Source organism: Aulonocara sp. 'chitande type north' Nkhata Bay, linkage group LG11 (assembly GCF_057382095.1).
Source record: "Aulonocara sp. 'chitande type north' Nkhata Bay isolate Kocher_YH1m ecotype deep benthic linkage group LG11, A_spYH_male_GT1.1, whole genome shotgun sequence".
In the NCBI taxonomy this organism is placed as follows: Eukaryota; Metazoa; Chordata; class Actinopteri; order Cichliformes; family Cichlidae; genus Aulonocara; species Aulonocara sp. 'chitande type north' Nkhata Bay.
In genome coordinates this window covers 28,763,259-28,781,620 of record NC_141354.1, presented here as the reverse complement: position 1 = coordinate 28,781,620, position 18,362 = coordinate 28,763,259, and the positions used below count along the sequence as shown (strand labels likewise).

Below are 18,362 nucleotides of genomic sequence, written 5' to 3'. Positions count from 1 at the left end.
ACATGCGAGAGAAGCTCTGATCACCGTTTCTGTGTTGGTGAAATGATTTCCGTTACTGAGGAACTTCAAAAGTAAAAAGCTGTCAAAACAGAAAGGCGGGTTCAGCTCAGCTCACAAATCTTTGTTATAAGTCAGAAACACGGTTTGCACCCATGTGGAGGAATCTTAACCTTTGAAGTAGTTTGCTAATTAGAAACAAAGGCACGTGTCACCCTCTTGGTTATATTTTTGACACTGATGCTGTATCTTCTCTTGAAAAACTGCAGGTTTCAGTGCACATCTCTGCAGTTATTTCCAGAAATGTCACTTGTTTGATCGTCAGCACCCTTCTAGCAGCTGTGATTGGTGTCACGCAGGTGACAGGTGCATTCCTTACTAATCCAATTTCCCTCCACCCTCCGGCCACCTCAGCAGTCCTCATGGTGGAGTTGGTGGAGGAAGCATCACGCTCAAAATGAAAGGCGTCATATTGTGTGTTTTTGCCATCATGATGCTCACACCTGCTCAAGGTAAGCTGACAGAGTACCCGAGTTCATAGCAGGTGTTATTTTTAGTGTTCTAATGCTTTTTAAGGACATTTTCTTTATATTTCACTTAAGAGTCCAACAGCTGACCCTGAAAAGTATTTGCATTTTTGGCCGATAGCTTGTCAGATTCTCACTGGCTGTAATGACTGCATTTATTTATATCATATCAATAATGTTTGAGTTGTTAAATTCCATGATTAACATCACCTGCGATACATTTGGTCTGTAACTAAAAAGTATTAATCTGCACATTATTTTATCGCTAAATAAATTAACTGATAAAGCATCACACAAACTGCCTCAGATTCCCATAGTGTAAGATGACTGCTTCAAACTGGTGAAAAACTGAAATGTATTCAGTCTGCTGCAGTGTAAGGCAAGACAGAAATACAAATGTTTGGGACTTTACTTCATAAAATAGTGACCAACCTTTGTTAAAACTGTTTTAGAGAGGTTCAGACAGGTGGGACCTAAAGAGACCCACTGCACAATGCAACAACAGGAGAGTTTGGTTAAAATCCTCCAAAATTACCTTCAAGTCAAACCATAACCTCAAAAAAAAAAAGTCTATTATAATGTGCACTAAGGAAAAACTTATTATAGGACTGTGTTACGCTGTATTAGACAGGCTTTACCCCATAAACTGTTGAATAAGAGTGGACTTTGGACCTTAGGTTATAAAAAGTAAGCCTGGCCCTTCCTCATAATGACCCCCCACCTCGGTACTCTTTTGTTTTGCTCATTCACCTGAGCTAGCACTGGGTTAACAAGATGATAGGGGATAAGGATTGTCTCACCAAAATGCATCCGATTACTCTGAGGAAGAGATTAGTCCCTTTTGCCGACAGCAGCTAATCGCAGCACTAAAGTCAGCCATTTGGCAGCCAAAGCTCCCTATATCATGATATTCTGTTGTCTCCTAAAAGGTGATCTTTAGAATAAAACAGGACACTGATGATAAGCTTATTAACAATTTTCAGTTTTGCTTTATGGACACTAAGAAAATCTTTTAAAACTAGTGACATGATTCGGAGGGCTCGAGGAATAGTAGGAATAACTGAGGTATTGTCCCCTGCCTGCATTATGTTTCCCTGCTGAAGTTTTCCATTAATCCCAGTATCTGTGCGGTTAATACAAACATGATGCTGCCCTATGACTTGGAGCACTCCCTGAATAACGCACTCAAGAAACAAATTCCAGACTGCTGCAGAATAAACAAAGCATTTCTGAGATGCTCAAGTGCTCAGCAGTTTGCTGGCCATGAGTTTGGCTTGATGTCCTGTAACAGTGCTGCAGTACTTCACACATCCAGCAACCCTGAATATTAATGTGCCAAAAAGGCTATTACATAAAATCTGAGAAACCCAAAGTATTTTATTAACTTTAGCCTGTTTATAACTTCATTTTTTCTGTTCTTACCTGTATTTGAGTCTCTCTTTACTGTTACCTGATTATGTTCAGTGTCCTGGTTACCAGATTTACCAGTGGTGCTTATTTGCTTATGCAAATTTAAATAAAGGATAAGAAATCTGCATTTTCTGTATCAGCCACATTCATAGATCTTTGGCGACAACTTCATGCTTAACAATGGTTGTTTGGCATGTAATCAATGTCTTTCCATTTTCCTGTTATTTTTGGTTGTTTAAAATGTGTTTACACTTGAAAACATTTACCCAAATGTTAAAAAAAGTATATATTTTTATTGTTAAGCTCTGATGATTTTTTAATGGTGAGAGGCCAAAATATTTTACATGCAGGAAAAATCCTCTTCATCTTTGTCAGCTGTCCCCATAATGGACCATTTCCATTTTAAGTTGTTCAGAAGAATCTCCTTTAGCAGCACATTCAGTAAAAATCATTGTGCATTCAGTGTTATTCTTTGGGCTCAGGTGAGGAAAAGGAGCAGGTAGAGCAGCTCATGGAGTCAGTGGCATTCGAAGCAGAGGAGGAGCGTCTGGAGTGCTTCCGCTGTGATTTAGGCTTCTGGGATGTCTGCTACACGACTGAAACCAAATGCAATCTCGGGGAGCGCTGCTACACAGGCCGGGGGAGGGCAGGTGTGTGTTTACCAAACATTATACGAAGAATACAAGAAATGATGTGAAGGTTATTGCCTATAAAATACACACTGATCATGGCTCTATGCTACTGCCCTGTTTCCCCAGCTGATGCTTTGGATATAAAGATGCTGGGGTGTACCCAGGCAGAGGAGTGCGAGGTGGAGACGACCTTCGAGATCTTTCCAAACAACACCATCTTTGTGATGACCAAACACTGTTGCGACACGCCCTACTGCAACTCAGCGAGCAAACTTTCCATCTGTGCACTGATGTATATCACAGTGGCTCTAACCACCTGGTTTACTGAAGAATCAGCGTCATCATAATAAAGTGAACTTGTTTATTATTTATTACAGACTGTGTGATGTGATGCTGAAAGGACTTCAACCATACGGTGAAGAAAAACCGCCAGATTTACAGAACTTTTTTATGAATGACTAAGAAGACATTGGATAATTAAAGCATAAAAGATCATTTATTATATATTATAGAAATGCTGTTTGGTGTTACATTTCATATTTTTGAAGTGTGAATATGGTACTTAAACATATAAAACTGTGCTGTTTTTGTTTTGTTTTTTTGTCTTTTTTGCTACAACATAAGTTTCAGTGTTTCTTGGAATAAAGGTTGCGTCATTATGTATTTTTCCCCCGGCGTTCTTCCAACACCAACCCAAAATATTTAGGAATGAATGAACAGACTGACCACGTGGTACAGAAGCGCGTTTGCCGCAAAGCCAGAAGCATTCAGCTGCGGTTTAGCAGATCTCCAGCAGAGGGCAGGAGCTCTTCCTTCAAGAACCTCTGCACATCCAAATCTTTGTCCTCCAGGTTCAAGCTAAGGAACTTCTCCACAACAAACTGGCATCTGTTACCCACAAACAGAAACATTTCACACACTGCTTTAACTGTGTGTCACTTTGTGCTGCTTAAGTTTAGCAAACCTCTTTGTCTCTTCTTCCAAGGATGCTTTTTCAGTCCGTTTGATGGGCCTTCCTACCCTGTACAGCTCAGACACCTTAACAAACACAAAAATCAGTCAGTCTGTCAGCCTATTTCTGTATGTGTGCGTGTGTGTGTGTGTGTGTTTACCTCCACTGCTCTCTGTACAAGGGAAGTTGGCAGGCCCGCCAGTGTAGCAATGTTGGCAGCATAGCTGGACTGGCAGATCCCTTCCTTTAGTTGGTACAAAAACACCAACTCATCTCCGTCCACTGCTGTCTCTAGGGTCTAACACACACAAACACACATACCAGACGCACACATACACCCAAATGATTAGTCATACTTGTGAAATGAGGTGAAACAAATTTTATTACTTAATCGTCCATTTGGATGTTTCCGTTCTAAACATTTTTCTGAAGCACTTTAGTTTACCATTTTTAAACTTTACAGAAGGTTTTTTTTAATCACTCTCAAAGTTTCTCAGTACCAGAAGAGACAGCAGGGCCGAGGATGGTAACAAACTCAGCTGCACCACACTGTGGAAGTTAGTAGCCACCAGAACATGAGGAACATCCCGCAGGGCTTTCCTCAGCCAGTAAGAGATCGATGCAGTCAGCAAGGACAGTCCGTCCACCTGCACAGCAACAACTACGATTTAATAATATTTTTAGTGACAGTGGGATTCTGTTAGGAAAAAATGGGACATCAGTTTCAAATTTGTGGATGAAAAAAGTCCACCCACCAGATGCCCTCCTTGCTCATTGTTAAAGGTGTAAAAACGTCAATTTACCTAATGCTAATGTTTTTTACTGGTTTTAATCATCCAACAGTAATAAATATCATACAGGTACACCTGTTCATCTACTTGTTAATGCAAATATGTAATCAGCCAATTACATGTACACATGGTCAAGAAGACCTGCTGAATTCAAACTGAGTATCAGAATGAGGAAGAAAGGTGATTAGTCTGAAATGGTCTGAAAAAGAGAAATGAACATATAGCTGTCCTGTATGTTAACATTAAACCGAGGCTACAATTCACACAGGCTCACCGAAGTTGGACAACAGAAAATTTGAAAATATTTTCTAGTGTGATGAGTCTCGGTTTCTCCTGCAGCATTCGGAAAGTAAGGTCAGAAGCATAAATAACATAAAAGCATGAATCCATTCTGCCTTGTAACAGTGGTTCAGGCTGCTGCTGGAGGTGTAATTGTATGGGGGATTATTTACTGGCACGCTTTGAGCTCCTTGATACCAACTGACATTAAAATGCCAGTGTCTACCTGAACATGCTAACAATGTTCAAGAGAGCCACAGATTAATAATAATAATAATAATAATAACTAATAATTAAATGCAGATAGGAGAGTGAAAAACCATGACTTGAATGTATTTCTTTATGATTCCAGTGCATCCATAGGAAATTCATATCATGGATGTGCAGCTGAAAGATCTGCAGGAATGTATTTATCGGTGCACCCAGGAATGTTTATATCTATGTTTGGATACCTGAAACAATTACAAAGGAGTAAAGCAACAGCAGCAGCAGATAAGATCAGCAGATGTAGATCTGTCTTTTTCCAACCACGTGCAGCAAAAAGACAAAAGTACACTGGGAAAGTCAGGCATCAACCGGTCTTTGCATGCATGTTATCAGGAGTGAGAGTTCAGTTTCTTTTTTCTGATTTTTTGAATAGTTTTTGGCCAAACCAGAGAAAGAACCAGAACTGACACATCCAGCAGTTTCATAGTGACATTAGCTTTATTCAGGATAATATTCAACATTTCCTCTTTTTAAATTCACATTTCTGTGTGTGTAACTGTCCAGTGCCCCTCTGTGGTGTTTATTAGTTAGTGTGCAGCAAAGTTTTAAGAGCTTTTTTACTGGAAATGACAGCATTAGAGCAGTGAAACGATCCACTGAAGCTCATTACAAAGCTCTGAGGGGATTGAGGGGAGCTGCAGATTTAGTCCATTACAGTGACTAATACTTCAAATTATCAAATTGTTTTCACATTGTAATAATAATTTTTTTAAAATTATACACACATGTTAACTGGATTAAGATGGAAGTTATCCTACACTGATATTTTGCTCTTGTTCTTTCTGTTGGTTTCTGCCTCTGACACCTATGTTTACTCTCTAGATGAACATAACTGGAGTTTCTCATCCCTTCTCAGTACAACATGGTACACAGAGATGGATTAAAATGCTTTGTGTGTGTGTATGCACATACCCCAAAGTTTCAAAACTGCCCATAGAAGGTGCAAAATAACACTTCTAAGTTTGTAGGTCCACACAGCTGCTGCTATTTTCTTGCTAATAGGTGACACATGTTTGGCTGAACCCAGAGTCTGTTTGTGCTGCAGCTTTAAACTTGTGACTGGTTTCAGGTGCGTAACATTAATGACATAGTGTTTCCCCTTTTACCCTCGTGCATATGTGTTCAATTCACAAAGTGCTGGGACAGTCTGTTCTTACTGTGTTAGTTCCTTTTCCGAATTCATCGATGAGGACTAACGAGTTGCCAGTACTGCTGTTAAGAGCCTGTGCCATCTAGAGAAAAGAGATTCAAACTATTAGACTACACTTTGCATTTTTTGTGTGTGTATATGTGTGTGTGTCATTGCTGCAGGCAGTGGTTGCTTAAAAAAATTTGACAGGTGGAGAGTGGGAGTGGAGCATGAAGAGAGCAGTGATGAAAATTCATATATTTCATTTGTACACCTACACACACATACACAGTGGGAGCTGCTTGTTATCATGAGATTTCTGTGTTTTTGTGTGTGCGTGAGATACCTGGTTGAGGTCTATCATGAAGGTGCTAAGGCCCACAGACACGGACTCTCTGCTCTGCATACACGTAAAGATGCCGTCCACTAGACCAATCTCTGCCTCCTTTGCAGGCACGTCTGAGCCAATCAGAGCCATGAACACAATCAGACCCACCTGCAAAATCAAAATAGAAAGCAGGTTAAGCGTTGAGTTTCAAAAACTGAGCTGTCTCTTTGCTATTATGGAAATCTAAATATATTTTTCTGATGAGGTTGTAAATTTCGGAGCAATGCCTGATTAAATAACTAAAGTAAAAATAGTGTGGAACGGAAATAGATAAATGTTGGGGATCTTTTCTAAGGTGCAAATGCAGCTGCTGAGAGAAAAAGGCAAATTATGTGCAATAATGCTGATTATTTTTTTGTCTCTTGAATGCCATCATTTTTAAAATTCTTCTTCTTATTATTGTTTTTAAAACTTCTTGCTTGACTATTTGGCTCATAGAAGCTCGTCACTTGGGATCACAAAAGAAGAATAAAATAAAATTCAGTTCAGTTCAATTCATTTTTATGACAGCCCTACCTGTTTGAGGTAGATGCTCTTTCCGGATGAGTTGGGTCCGGTGATTATTTTGACTCTGCCCTCCGACTCAGAGCTGTGGAAGGAGTTGGCCACAAACACAGGAGAGCACAGCTCCAACAGCGGGTGCCTGGACAAAAACAAACCCCCCCAAAACAAACAAACAAAAAAAAACAGTAAATACAAAAAAGTACACTCTTGTACCGCAGTAACAATTTTTCCTTTTGTGTGTCAGCGCTTACCTGCCCTGTGTGATCGTTATCTTCCTGTTGCTGGCTAGCTTAGGCGAGGTATAATTGTACTCCTGGGAGGCGCTGCTCATGGCCATTAAACAGTCCAGCTCAGCAGCGAGATCAAGAACCTATAAAATGTACAGATTAAACGCCTTTAATATCCTGAACAGAAGAGCTATTAGAATCCAACAGACCTTCCTTCCTACCTACCTACAGTCTTCTCTGTTGATACAGGGAGTGCAGAATTATTAGGCAAGTTGTATTTTTGAGGAATAATTTTATTATTGAACAACAACCATGTTCTCAATGAACCCAAAAAACTCATTAATATCAAAGCTGAATGTTTTTGGAAGTAGTTTTTAGTTTTAGCTATTTTAGGGGGATATCTGTGCGTGCAGGTGACTATTACTGTGCATAATTATTAGGCAACCTAACAAAAAACAAATATATACCCATTTCAATTATTTATTTTTACCAGTGACACCAATATAACATCTCCACATTCACAAATATACATTTCTGACATTCAAAAACAAAACAAAAACAAATCAGCGACCAATATAGCCACCTTTCTTTGCAAGGACACTCAAAAGCCTGCCATCCATGGATTCTGTCAGTGTTTTGATCTGTTCACCATCAACATTGCGTGCAGCAGCAACCACAGCCTCCCAGACACTGTTCAGAGAGGTGTACTGTTTTCCCTCCTTGTAAATCTCACATTTGATGATGGACCACAGGTTCTCAATGGGGTTCAGATCAGGTGAACAAGGAGGCCATGTCATTAGTTTTTCTTCTTTTATACCCTTTCTTGCCAGCCACGCTGTGGAGTACTTGGACACGTGTGATGGAGCATTGTCCTGCATGAAAATCATGTTTTTCTTGAAGGATGCAGACTTCTTCCTGTACCACTGCTTGAAGAAGGTGTCTTCCAGAAACTGTCAGTAGGACTGGGAGTTGAGCTTGACTCCATCCTCAACCCGAAAAGGCCCCACAAGCTCATCTTTGATGATACCAGCCCAAACCAGTACTCCACCTCCACCTTGCTGGCGTCTGAGTCGGACTGGAGCTCTCTGCCCTTTACCAATCCAGCCACGGGCCCATCCATCTGGCCCATCAAGACTCACTCTCATTTCATCAGTCCATAAAACCTTAGAAAAACCAGTCTTGAGATATTTCTTGGCCCAGTCTTGACGTTTCAGCTTGTGTGTCTTGTTCAGTGGTGGTCGTCTTTCAGCCTTTCTTACCTTGGCCATGTCTCTGAGTATTGCACACCTTGTGCTTTTGGGCACTCCAGTGATGTTGCAGCTCTGAAATATGGCCAAACTGGTGGCAAGTGGCATCTTGGCAGCTGCACGCTTGACTTTTCTCAGTTCATGGGCAGTTATTTTGCGCCTTGGTTTTTCCACACGCTTCTTGCGACCCTGTTGATTATTTTGAATGAAACGCTTGATTGTTCGATGATCACGCTTCAGAAGCTTTGCAATTTTGAGACTGCTGCATCCCTCTGCAAGATATCTCACTATTTTTGACTTTTCTGAGCCTGTCAAGTCCTTCTTTTGACCCATTTTGCCAAAGGAAAGGAAGTTGCCTAATAATTATGCGCACCTGATATAGGGTGTTGATGTCATTAGACCACACCCCTTCTCATTACAGAGATGCACATCACCTAATATGCTTAATTGGTAGTAGGCTTTCGAGCCTATACAGCTTGGAGTAAGACAACATGCATGAAGAGGATGATGTGGATAAAATACTCATTTGCCTAATAATTCTGCACTCCCTGTATAGTCGATATATGACTTTGAACACAAGTGGTCAACAATGAAGCAGACTGTGTTGCCCCTCTTTATTGAACTCAGTATTTCTTTTAAATTATTTATTTTAAATCTTTCAAGTTGTAATATGATTAAAAGTTATTAGCGTTACATTTTGACCACAAATGCATTTGTTCTTAATGCTCATTGTTCCCTCAAAAATAATATTGTTTAGAACAGCTGCAGTCACATAGTACAGCACTCATACATCAATAGACAAGTATCACAGCAGTTAAAAAATAACTTGTAATGGGATCAGGGCCTGTTTCATAATCAAAGTAAACAACTCAATCCAACCAGAGGAAGCACACAGTAAATCACAACAAAACCCACCTACACACATCAAAAACATCACTTTGATGCCAGCAATCGCTTAAACAGAGTGGGAGTCATGTGTTAAACCCTGGAATCTGCATACACAGTGATGAACACGAACCTTACAGAGGGAATCGCTCCTTTCAAGGACTGCGCTCTGCAAATGTGCCATGACTGCCATCTCCATGTCTGACAAACAGAAGGTTTGTGATCAAGGTAGTATCTTGAGAATTGCAGTTATTTTCTCAAAAAAATGTCAGAAACACGCCTGTGATGTGACTGTTTTGTGGGTGAAAGTAAAAGACCTCTAATGTCGCAGTGCAAGTCTCCGAGGAACTCGTTGAGCTCCCTGGTTCTCTGGCTGCGGTAGTGGAGCCGGTCGTCTGAAAGAAACTAGCCCACACACAGACATATAGAAAAAAACATATACTGTATATATGGAATAATGATCACAAAAATGTGTAAACAATGTAATCATTAGATACGATCATGAACATGCCAAAAAATCAAGTCCCTCCATCTCAAAATCCTTTTTCTCTACCATACTAGGCAGTCGAGGCACAGACAGCAGGAATCCAATCTGTACAGAGAGTTTCAGACATAAAAGGTACTGAGATATATACGCATGGTGGTCCAGAGTAACAATTTCCTCAATATCTGATCATCAATAAATCAAAGAAATACTGCAGTATACAGTGCTGTGAAAAAGCATCTGCCCCTTTCTTGATTTCTTAGGGTTTTTTTTCCATATTTTTCACAGTTACGTTTCAGATCATCAGACAAATTTTGACATTAAACAAAGTTTATGTCATTAAATACAACATTAGACCTGCTGACTAAAGAAATCATTAAAATAGAATGTGTTTGACAAAGTGAAGTAGGCTGAAAGATCTCATAAAGCAACACACCACACCAAAATCTAAAGAAACAGCTGAGAAACAAAGTCATTGACATCTATCTCTCTGGAAAGGGTCACAAAGCCATTTCTAAGGCTTTAGGACTCCTGTGAACCAGTGAGAGGCATTAACCACAAATTAAGAGTGCTAAACCTTCCCAGGAGTGGCCGCCCTACCAAAATTACTTCAAGAGCACATCCACGACTGTTCCAGGATGTCACAAAAGAACCCAGAACAACATGTACTCACTTGCCTCAGTTAAAGTCAAAGTTCATGATTGAACAATAAGAAAGAGACTGGGCGAAAATGGCTCACATTTGTCAGAAAACATCTTGATGATACCAGAGAAAAAATATTCTGTGGACTGACGAGAAAAAAAGCAAACTTTTTAGAAGTTTTTAGTCCCGTTACATTTAGACTGAAACTAACGCAGTATTTCAGTAAAAGAAAACATCGTACCAATAGTCGAACATGTTGGTGGTATTGTAATGGTGCTTTGCTACTTCAGAACCTGGGTGTTAAAAAGGTTGTTCGTGCTCGAAAACCCTCCAGTGTGGCCGAATTAACATAATTTAGCAAAGAAGAGTTGGCCAAAATTACCCCACAGTGATGTGAAAGACTCACTGTCAGTTAATGCAACCATTTGAATTCAGTTCTTGCTGCCAAGGGTGCCACAACCAGTTATTAGATTTAGGGGGCAATTACTTTTTCACACAGCCCATATGGAAAAGAAATAGTAAAAATATATATGATTTACTCATGAAAGTGGCCACTTTCATGAGTAAATCATATATAAATCATATAAGGCTTACATGATTTACTCATGAAAGTGGCAACTTTCTCATTACTTTCATATATTTTTTTAGTAAGTATACAAAACATACAAGTTTCATTATATAATTTTTCAAGGGATCTTATATCTGTTTTCACTCTTGTATGCTTTTCATACAAGTTTCATACAAGACAGATAAAAACTTTATAAGATTTATATATATCTTTTCCATATGGGAGAGCTTGGCAGGTTTGTTCCTTTAATAAATGAAAGCATCATTTTAAAATTGTGTTATGCATTTACTGGTTATCTTTGTCTAACAATAAAAATTGTTTAATCATCTGAAATAAGAAGTCAGGAAGGGGGAAATACTTTTTTGAAATACTGCATGACAGATGAATTTGTAAAAAAAATAAATAAATTGAGAAAGCATTGTGTGTGCCAGAATTAAATCTCGGACCACAGGGATGTAGATGACACAGCAGGATGGGATTCGAGCATCCAGGTGTTCAAGTTCTCTTCTGGCAACATCTGTCAGGAAGTCAGAGAGCCCCATCATCCTCCTCTTCTCTGGAAGAGGGAGTGTAATTATGGGTTTAGGTCAACAGTCATACAAAGTTCACATGGGCTTACAACTAAAACAGGCACTTACTCTCATCAATGGCAGGATCCACATTCGGTTTGACTGTGAAGCGGTTGTCTGCCAAGCTGGCTTCAAAATCCACCTACATCACACATCAGAAATCTATTAACACTTAACAAAGGCGCCAAATGTGATTAAAACAATAGGTGTGATTTTATGGAGGAACTCACAACTCTGCTGATGAGGGAGGTGATATAGTTGAGATCATCAGAGAACCCTTCACTGATATCACGAAACAGCTGAATGGACTGAGGGAGGTGACGCGCTGTGTCCCTGATACAGACTGCACTGTACACCGTCTGACAAACACACACTTTGTTGAACATTTAACAGAACCTGTCACATGGAAAAGGTGTGCTTAGTAAAACTGTCCTGCAGCTCCAACCTTGTAGAGGCTCTGCCAGTCATTAACTTTGGTGAGAGAGAGAGTCATCCGCCTTAGAAGAGTCTACAGCAAACAGACAAAAACTGGATTTAGGTAGTTGTCATATCAGTGGTTAGGTGATGAATCTGTAGGTAATGGTGTAATTAAGTGAGAAACGGTAGACTTGTTACAGGTATGTTTCGGATGTTGCGTAGCGATGACTGCAGGGTTCTCAGGGAGTCCGAGTTCTGAGGAGACGTGAAGAAACGTATCACTTCCTGCCTCCTTTTTAACACTTTCAGGTCCTGAGTAGGCTGCAGAAACCACTGACTGACAGAAGACAGGATGCCACAGTAGTAGTACAAACAAGCAACCCTCAAGAAACCACAGTTTGTTGATGAAATGCAAAATTACCTGAAAATAGGGGTGTTTTACCATCAACATTAAATACTACAAAAATACAGCATTATTATACTAGTAAAAAAAAAACAAACGGTGCATCTTGACTATAAATAAAATCTGCTTTATACAAACTCAAATTCCATATCTTGCAGAACTTCAGCACTACGGTTTGTTTGTGGAAATACATGAAAGAAACTCGACTGTTTGTTTTTTGTTGCTATGATAGTGTTTGTAACTGTGTAGGATTTTTTTCACACATTTATTTGCTAATTAAATCATCTTTTTATTTGCTGCTAGGACATTTTATTTTGCTTATTATGTTGCAAGCCAAAACTACCTTTATATTATTAAAAGACGGAATTTGCTGCTGATCAATAACTTATTGTGTAATTGTACTTTCTTACCGTAGCAGTTTGGAGCCAAACTTGCACTTGCAGCGGTTCAGGATCCCTGTGACACACACACAATACTCGGTAAACACAACTGGATAAGAAAGAGTGATAATGCACTAACTACTATACATACCATAGAGACTGAGTCCCTCCTTTTCTCCTGAATGCAGCTTGTAGACTGATGGGTGGAGTTCTGATTTGAAGATCTGCAGAACACTGGAACAAACCTGTCATTGTCCCGTTTTCTTGTAGTGTTGTTGGTGAACTTTTATTTTACTGCTATTCCTTCTTGTATTTCCAAGAAGGAGCGTCCCCACTGTTGCCTCCCTTTGTCTAGTCTGTGTGTTTGCACATTTTTCTACCTTGTTTTCCACTTCCTTACTTATTTTGTTTTTGTGCTTCATTGTGATTGACTACTCTTCCTGTGCACCATTGTACAATCAGCCTTTTGTGTATATTAGTTTCACCAGCTACTTCATTAGCTTTAGTTTTCCCTTCAAATCTACCCTAATTCTTTGTGGCATAGATTTTAAAAAGTGCTAAAAACATTCCTTAGCAATTTTGGTCCATGTTGACATGACAGCCTCACATAGTTTCTGGAAATTTGTCAGCTATACATGATGTGATTATTTATTTTCATTACATCCCAAAGGCTACTGGATTGAGATATAGAGACTTTGGAGGCCGTGAGTACAGTGAACTCATTAGGTGAACTCATTGAGTGTATAGTCCTATTGTGCTTTGTTTTTCATTCTTTATGCTTTAGTTTTTGACATTTGCTTCTGTGTCCTGTGTTTGTCCTCTCTTAATAAAACCCTTGATGAGTTTCCATATTTTTCTAAATTTTGATAAAGTATATTAAAAACAACAAAAGTAACAACAAAAGATAAACAGTCACAACACAAAACTGAAATTTCAAAAACTGTAAAACAATGTCAGAACAGATAAAGAACAGAACAGAAAAAGCAAAAGAAACTCCTAAAAGTTTCCTAAACAAATAAAATAAACCTGATTTCAACTGAATTGAACAGTTGCTTGGTAGGCTCAGTTGTTCTACAAGGAACAATTTATGAAAATTGTAGGAGATCAGTATTAGCTTTTAGGGGCCTATGTAGGACAAAGACAGTTTATACACTTACCTGTATGTGTCTCGGTCAATGTACACCATTCCTTTACTACAATGAGAATGAAAAGAGAAGCAACATTTTTTATTCATGAATACTTCTGAATGGCATTAGGCTGGTCTGGTTTGCTAGATGGGCAGGAAGGAGATGCACTTGTGCTATTAAAACACAGTTGGACAAATTCATACTTGTGCAGCACGTCTGACCGACTAAAAACAGGCCAATGAAATTTCACACTTTGCTGAAAAAATGGTTTCAGGGTTCTCATTATAATGTGTAATCACAGTTCTCTGTGTGTGTGTGTGTGTGTGTGTGTGTGTGAGTGCTACATTTATGCAAGTCTCACAGTGTGTAGGCATGAAACTGCAGGATGGGTACTCCAACACTGCTGTCTTCCAACTCCACTCCCACTCTCCTCCTGTCCAGACATTTCAGCAGGGCACCCACTGCCCTCAGCTATCCCACAGATGTACACACACACACGAGAAAATGATCATCTCCTGCAGAACCATGACTGATGGATAGGATAATGTTGAATGTAGACAGCTGGCTCACCATCAGGGACGAGTCAAAGGAGATACAGGAGGAGAGGTAGGACAGTTTGTCTCTCTCAGAAATGCAGGCGGGGAGGAAAGGCAGATTGGCAGAGAGCAACCTTTGCTTACTGACCTCCAGACCTTCAACATTGATACAAAATGAAGCCGGAAAACTGTGCAATTTCATGCTAGATTTCTTCTAAAGGATTGAGGAAGAGAGTATTGCAAGAATGTGTTTACCAAAGTCGACATATGGATACGTGACCACCTCTGGTCTGTAATGTGGGTTTGAACCTGAGAAGCAACAGAGAGTAGTTTAGAAAAAAAAGTTGTCACTTTAGTGAACACAGTAAGTGTCGCGCTGACCTGGGAGGTGTGGCTGTTATACATAAAACATTACACTAATCAGTAGTTCAAAAATGTTGTCACTTGGAATTTTATGTCAACCAGTCTTTGTTATTAGAACTGTGAAGGTAATGAAGTAAACTTTTGCAGTTTTGTTTGATAAACTCACCACTAGGGCGAGCAGTGGTGTCATTTAATCAAAAGGTTCACTTTAGACAGCTTTTGCTGTTAGATCTGAGTCAATCCAATCACTTGGTTTTGTTTATATTTTTGCAAGCAGAAAATAGATGAATACTTCCTGTTTATCAAGAATAATAAGTAATGAAAATCTGGGTTGCTGAAAACATTTTTGGGTTTTGTTCTGTTTACCACGATGACCTGTTTTTGAGAAGCAATTTCGTCAGTGCGACTACACTTCAAAGGGTCTGGCTTATAGAGAGCAGGATAACATTTGTTGGGGATGGGGATCCAGTCTTCTGTGGAGTAAACCACAGAAGGATGTAAAATAGCTGTCTGGTTAGGTTGTGACTGTAAAAATATGTTATTAAAAATACCTTCCTCTGACAGAATATTCAAAAGATGACATAGAGGCTGTTTATCACAGATATGAATACAAGTGTGCTTTGAAAGTTTGGCTTGCCATTTGGGGTACTTTGGTTAGGGCTGGCACTTATATAGCACTTTTTAACTGTATTTGTGGCCCATAGCCCATTGCTACAGGCCATTCGATCCCTATACAACCGTTACAAGAGCTTGGTTCGCATTGCCGGCAATAAGTCGGACTTGTTCCCGGTGGGTGATGGGCTCCGCCAGGGCTGCCCTTTGTCACCGATTCTGTTCAGAATTTTTATGGACAGGATTTCTAGGCGCAGCCAAGTGGCGGAGGGCTTTCACTTCGGTGGCCTCAGAATCTCATCTCTGCTTTTCGCGGATGATGTGGTTCTGTTGGCTTCACTGGGTGATGGCCTCCAGCTCGTGATGGCCTCCAGCTCGCACTGGAACGGTTCGCAGCCGAGTGTGAAGCATCGGGAATGAAGATCAGCACCTCCAAATCTGAGGCCATGGTTCTCAGCCGGAAAAGGGAGGAGTGCCCACTCTGGGTCGGGGATGAGTTCAAGTATCTCGGGGTCTTGTTCGCGAGTGATGGGAGAAGGGAGCCGGAGATCGACAGACGGATTGGTGCTGCGGCCGCAGTGATGCAGACGCTGCACCGGTCCGTCGTGGTGTAGAGAGAGCTGAATGTAAAAGCAAAGCTCTCAATTTACCGGTCGATCTACGTCCCTACCCTCACCTATGGCCACGAGCTGTGGGTAGTGACCGAAAGAACAAGATCGCGGATACAAGCGGCGGAAATTAGCTTCCTCCGAAGGGTGGCTGGCCTCTCCCTTAGAGATAGGGTGAGAAGTTCAGCTCAGAGTAGAGCCACTGCTCTTCCACATCAAAAGGAGCCAGCTGAGGTGGTTCGGACATCTGACAAGGATGCCCCCTGGGCGCCTCCTGGGTGAGGTGTTCCAGGCATGTCCCACCGGGAGGAGGCCCCGGGGCAGACCCAGGACACGCTGGAGATTATATCTCTCGGCTGGCCTGGGAACGCCTTGGTGTTCCCCCGGATAAGCTAGAGGAGGTGGCTGGGGAGAGGGAGGTCTGGGTTTCTCTGCTTAAGCTGCTGCCCCTGCGACCCGGGCCCGGATAAAGTGGAAGAAGATAGATGGATGGATGAACTTTATTTGAGCACTCAAAGTATTTTCTTAGTGCAAACCTCACAACACTCACATTGTAATGGGTTCGGTGTCTTGCCCAAAGATACTTCGACATACATACTGGAGGAGCCAGGGATCAAACCACGACCTTCCAACTGGTAGAGCCACAGGCACCCCGGGATCAGGATGTTTAAAAACTGCACCACTGACTTACCACACGGGCTGGTTTCAGTGTCAGACATACCTCAACCTCATTCCTCTGACCCAGACCACATGTACCACACCACGTCTTAAAAGAAACTGTCTAAAAGGTCTTTCTGTTTTCCCTCTTTCGTGGTAAGATAAGTATCATCTCCCAAAGCTCACCTAACTGTTGCAAAAAGAGAGTCATGGAGCGCTCCTGCTTTGCACTGGTGATAATTACATGGGGACTAACCTCCTGAATGACTGTAAAACAGAGAAAAAGAGAGTTTATGGCAACGCAAGTGTTTTTTTTTTTTTAACACATACTGTAAGTCTCCCTGAGGGTTTTACAATTTACCATTGTGTGGAGATAAGTGTATCGATTCTACAATACCTGCCTCATACAGGTGCATTGCTTACCTCTGACCAGTAGGTGGAGCTCTTGGTTGTCGGGCGTGTCCGGCATGTAGTGTAAAGATGAGTCCTGACTGTCATAGAAGCAGAGGCCCACCTGCCCATGCTGGACCAAAACACTCAGTAAAACCTGGAAAACAGACATGCAAACGTGTAAGTTTGACTGCCCTCAAACTCTCATATAACTCCCATATAACATTAAATGAGTGCTGCTGGTGAATGTGAAAATCAGAGCTTACTGCAGGAGAGTCCTCCTCATCTTCTTCTTCAAAACTGCCAGAAGGTCCAAAAACCACACCTCCTCCTCTAAGGTTATCAAGAGCTGCTGCCATGAATAATTAATTCTACAAGGACAAGTCAGATTAAAGTAATTTGGAGTCACCCGATAAATCCAATATTCATTGTATTTTATGTTTTATGTTCTTCTCTGTCTTTTCTGCCTCCTTAGGGAAATATGGAGCCATTTAACTGCTAAATGAGTCACTCTCATTAACAGGCTGTCCAAGGCTGTCTGCCTTGTACTTTAGTGCTGAGCAGGGAGTATAATGTGGGTTTTAGAGCTTTTTCACTTTAAATAGCTTACTACTACTGATGCTTAAAGAAAACCATGGCTTCCTAAAACAACTAAACTGCAAGTCAGACAAAAATACCTTTTTGAAACTCGCTATGGGGTCCTTTAAAGATAAAAACAAAACATGGAATTGATATTACAGACATTATTATGATAATAATTGAAATTATTGTAGCTCCAGTTAGCTTGTTGGGCTAACGATGTAAGCTAGCTCGTTTAAGTTAACTATAACTTATTTATATTTTTATTTAGAAACCGGCTATAGAATTAAATGTCTGTTTTAGAGTACTGCCACGTCAATAAATCTTTTATATAACTGATAGAGTCCAGCTTATAACAGAAATGAGGCTGATAAAATAACTTTAACAACTTTTAACAGTGCTTGTTTTCCACAAACTCACCTTCAAGTGCTCAAAGGTGCCTTCCCGGTTGCCATAACAACCACATCTCTCTCGCTATTAGTTCTGTACAATTAATCAGTTCAGAAAGCTCTTTCAACATATGAAACCTTTTTGTTTGTCTGTCTAGCTATCTGTCCTCTATGTAGCATAGGTGTGGGGTGGTTGATGGTTGGAGTGTACAGCTGATGGGATTACTGCATCCACTCCTGGTAGGACTCCAAACACGACTTTTTTGTGGATTACGTCGATGGAGAGGAGGTGCCTGTATGAAGGATTTAAACATGTCCTGCATGCAAGCATCGATCAGCAGGATTAGCAAACTTCAAGTAATTTGTCTGCCACCTGCAGAGGGAGCATCTGGTTCTTAGCAGG

General features: G+C 40.6%; 3 protein-coding genes across 7 annotated transcripts in view; 2 read left to right on the top strand and 1 right to left on the bottom strand.

Annotated features, from left to right (window-relative positions):
• The first annotated feature begins 303 nt into the window (after window positions 1-303).
• Window positions 304-3,229, top strand: LOC147319312 (protein Bouncer-like). Of its 2 annotated transcripts, XM_086311831.1 has the most exons (4): window positions 304-509; window positions 2,417-2,584; window positions 2,693-2,858; window positions 2,944-3,229. In XM_086311831.1, the coding sequence occupies exons 1-4, from the start codon at window positions 455-457 to the stop codon at window positions 3,026-3,028; spliced, it is 474 nt and encodes a 157-aa protein (XP_086167957.1). In that variant the 5' UTR covers window positions 304-454; the 3' UTR covers window positions 3,029-3,229. The 2 variants fall into 2 exon arrangements, with proteins under 2 accessions (XP_086167957.1, XP_086167956.1); XM_086311830.1 differs by having other exon boundaries at window positions 2,693-3,229.
• On the bottom strand, window positions 3,044-18,207 carry msh5 (mutS homolog 5). 2 transcript variants are annotated; one of them, XM_086311821.1, is made up of 26 exons: window positions 17,991-18,207; window positions 17,258-17,362; window positions 17,025-17,148; window positions 16,788-16,868; window positions 14,617-14,670; window positions 14,396-14,517; window positions 14,187-14,296; window positions 13,856-13,891; window positions 12,850-12,932; window positions 12,729-12,774; window positions 12,114-12,252; window positions 11,944-12,006; window positions 11,729-11,857; window positions 11,568-11,640; window positions 11,376-11,485; window positions 9,747-9,827; window positions 9,553-9,640; window positions 9,369-9,436; window positions 7,128-7,246; window positions 6,889-7,015; window positions 6,331-6,480; window positions 6,013-6,087; window positions 4,019-4,165; window positions 3,679-3,816; window positions 3,531-3,604; window positions 3,044-3,454 (listed from the first exon to the last, which is right to left on the bottom strand). In XM_086311821.1, the coding sequence occupies exons 2-26, from the start codon at window positions 17,348-17,350 to the stop codon at window positions 3,334-3,336; spliced, it is 2,451 nt and encodes an 816-aa protein (XP_086167947.1). In that variant the 5' UTR covers window positions 17,351-17,362; window positions 17,991-18,207; the 3' UTR covers window positions 3,044-3,333. The 2 variants fall into 2 exon arrangements, with proteins under 2 accessions (XP_086167947.1, XP_086167948.1); XM_086311822.1 differs by lacking the exons at window positions 17,258-17,362; window positions 17,991-18,207 and having other exon boundaries at window positions 16,858-16,868; window positions 17,025-17,137.
• Window positions 18,058-18,362, top strand: part of fam171a1 (family with sequence similarity 171 member A1) — a 59,852-nt gene continuing 59,547 nt past the window's right edge. For all 3 annotated transcript variants that reach the window (XM_086311820.1, XM_086311818.1, XM_086311817.1), the window contains exon 1: window positions 18,058-18,361. The gene's annotated coding sequence lies outside the window, so the exon portion shown is untranslated. The remainder of the gene's footprint in view (window position 18,362) is intronic.

Coding starts and splice junctions, on each gene's coding strand:
- LOC147319312 (XM_086311831.1), top strand. CDS start 455: ATGAAAGGCGTCATATTGTGTGTTTTTGCCATCATGATGCTCACACCT. Junction 2,585..2,692: donor CACAGGCCGGGGGAGGGCAG/GTGTGTGTTTAC, acceptor CTGTTTCCCCAG/CTGATGCTTTGGATATAAAG. Junction 2,859..2,943: donor CTTTCCATCTGTGCACTGAT/GTATATCACAGT, acceptor TATTTATTACAG/ACTGTGTGATGTGATGCTGA.
- msh5 (XM_086311821.1), bottom strand. CDS start 17,350: ATGGCAGCAGCTCTTGATAACCTTAGAGGAGGAGGTGTGGTTTTTGGA. Junction 14,518..14,616: donor GTATCCATATGTCGACTTTG/GTAAACACATTC, acceptor TCAATGTTGAAG/GTCTGGAGGTCAGTAAGCAA. Junction 3,817..4,018: donor CGGCCCTGCTGTCTCTTCTG/GTACTGAGAAAC, acceptor TGTGTGTGTTAG/ACCCTAGAGACAGCAGTGGA.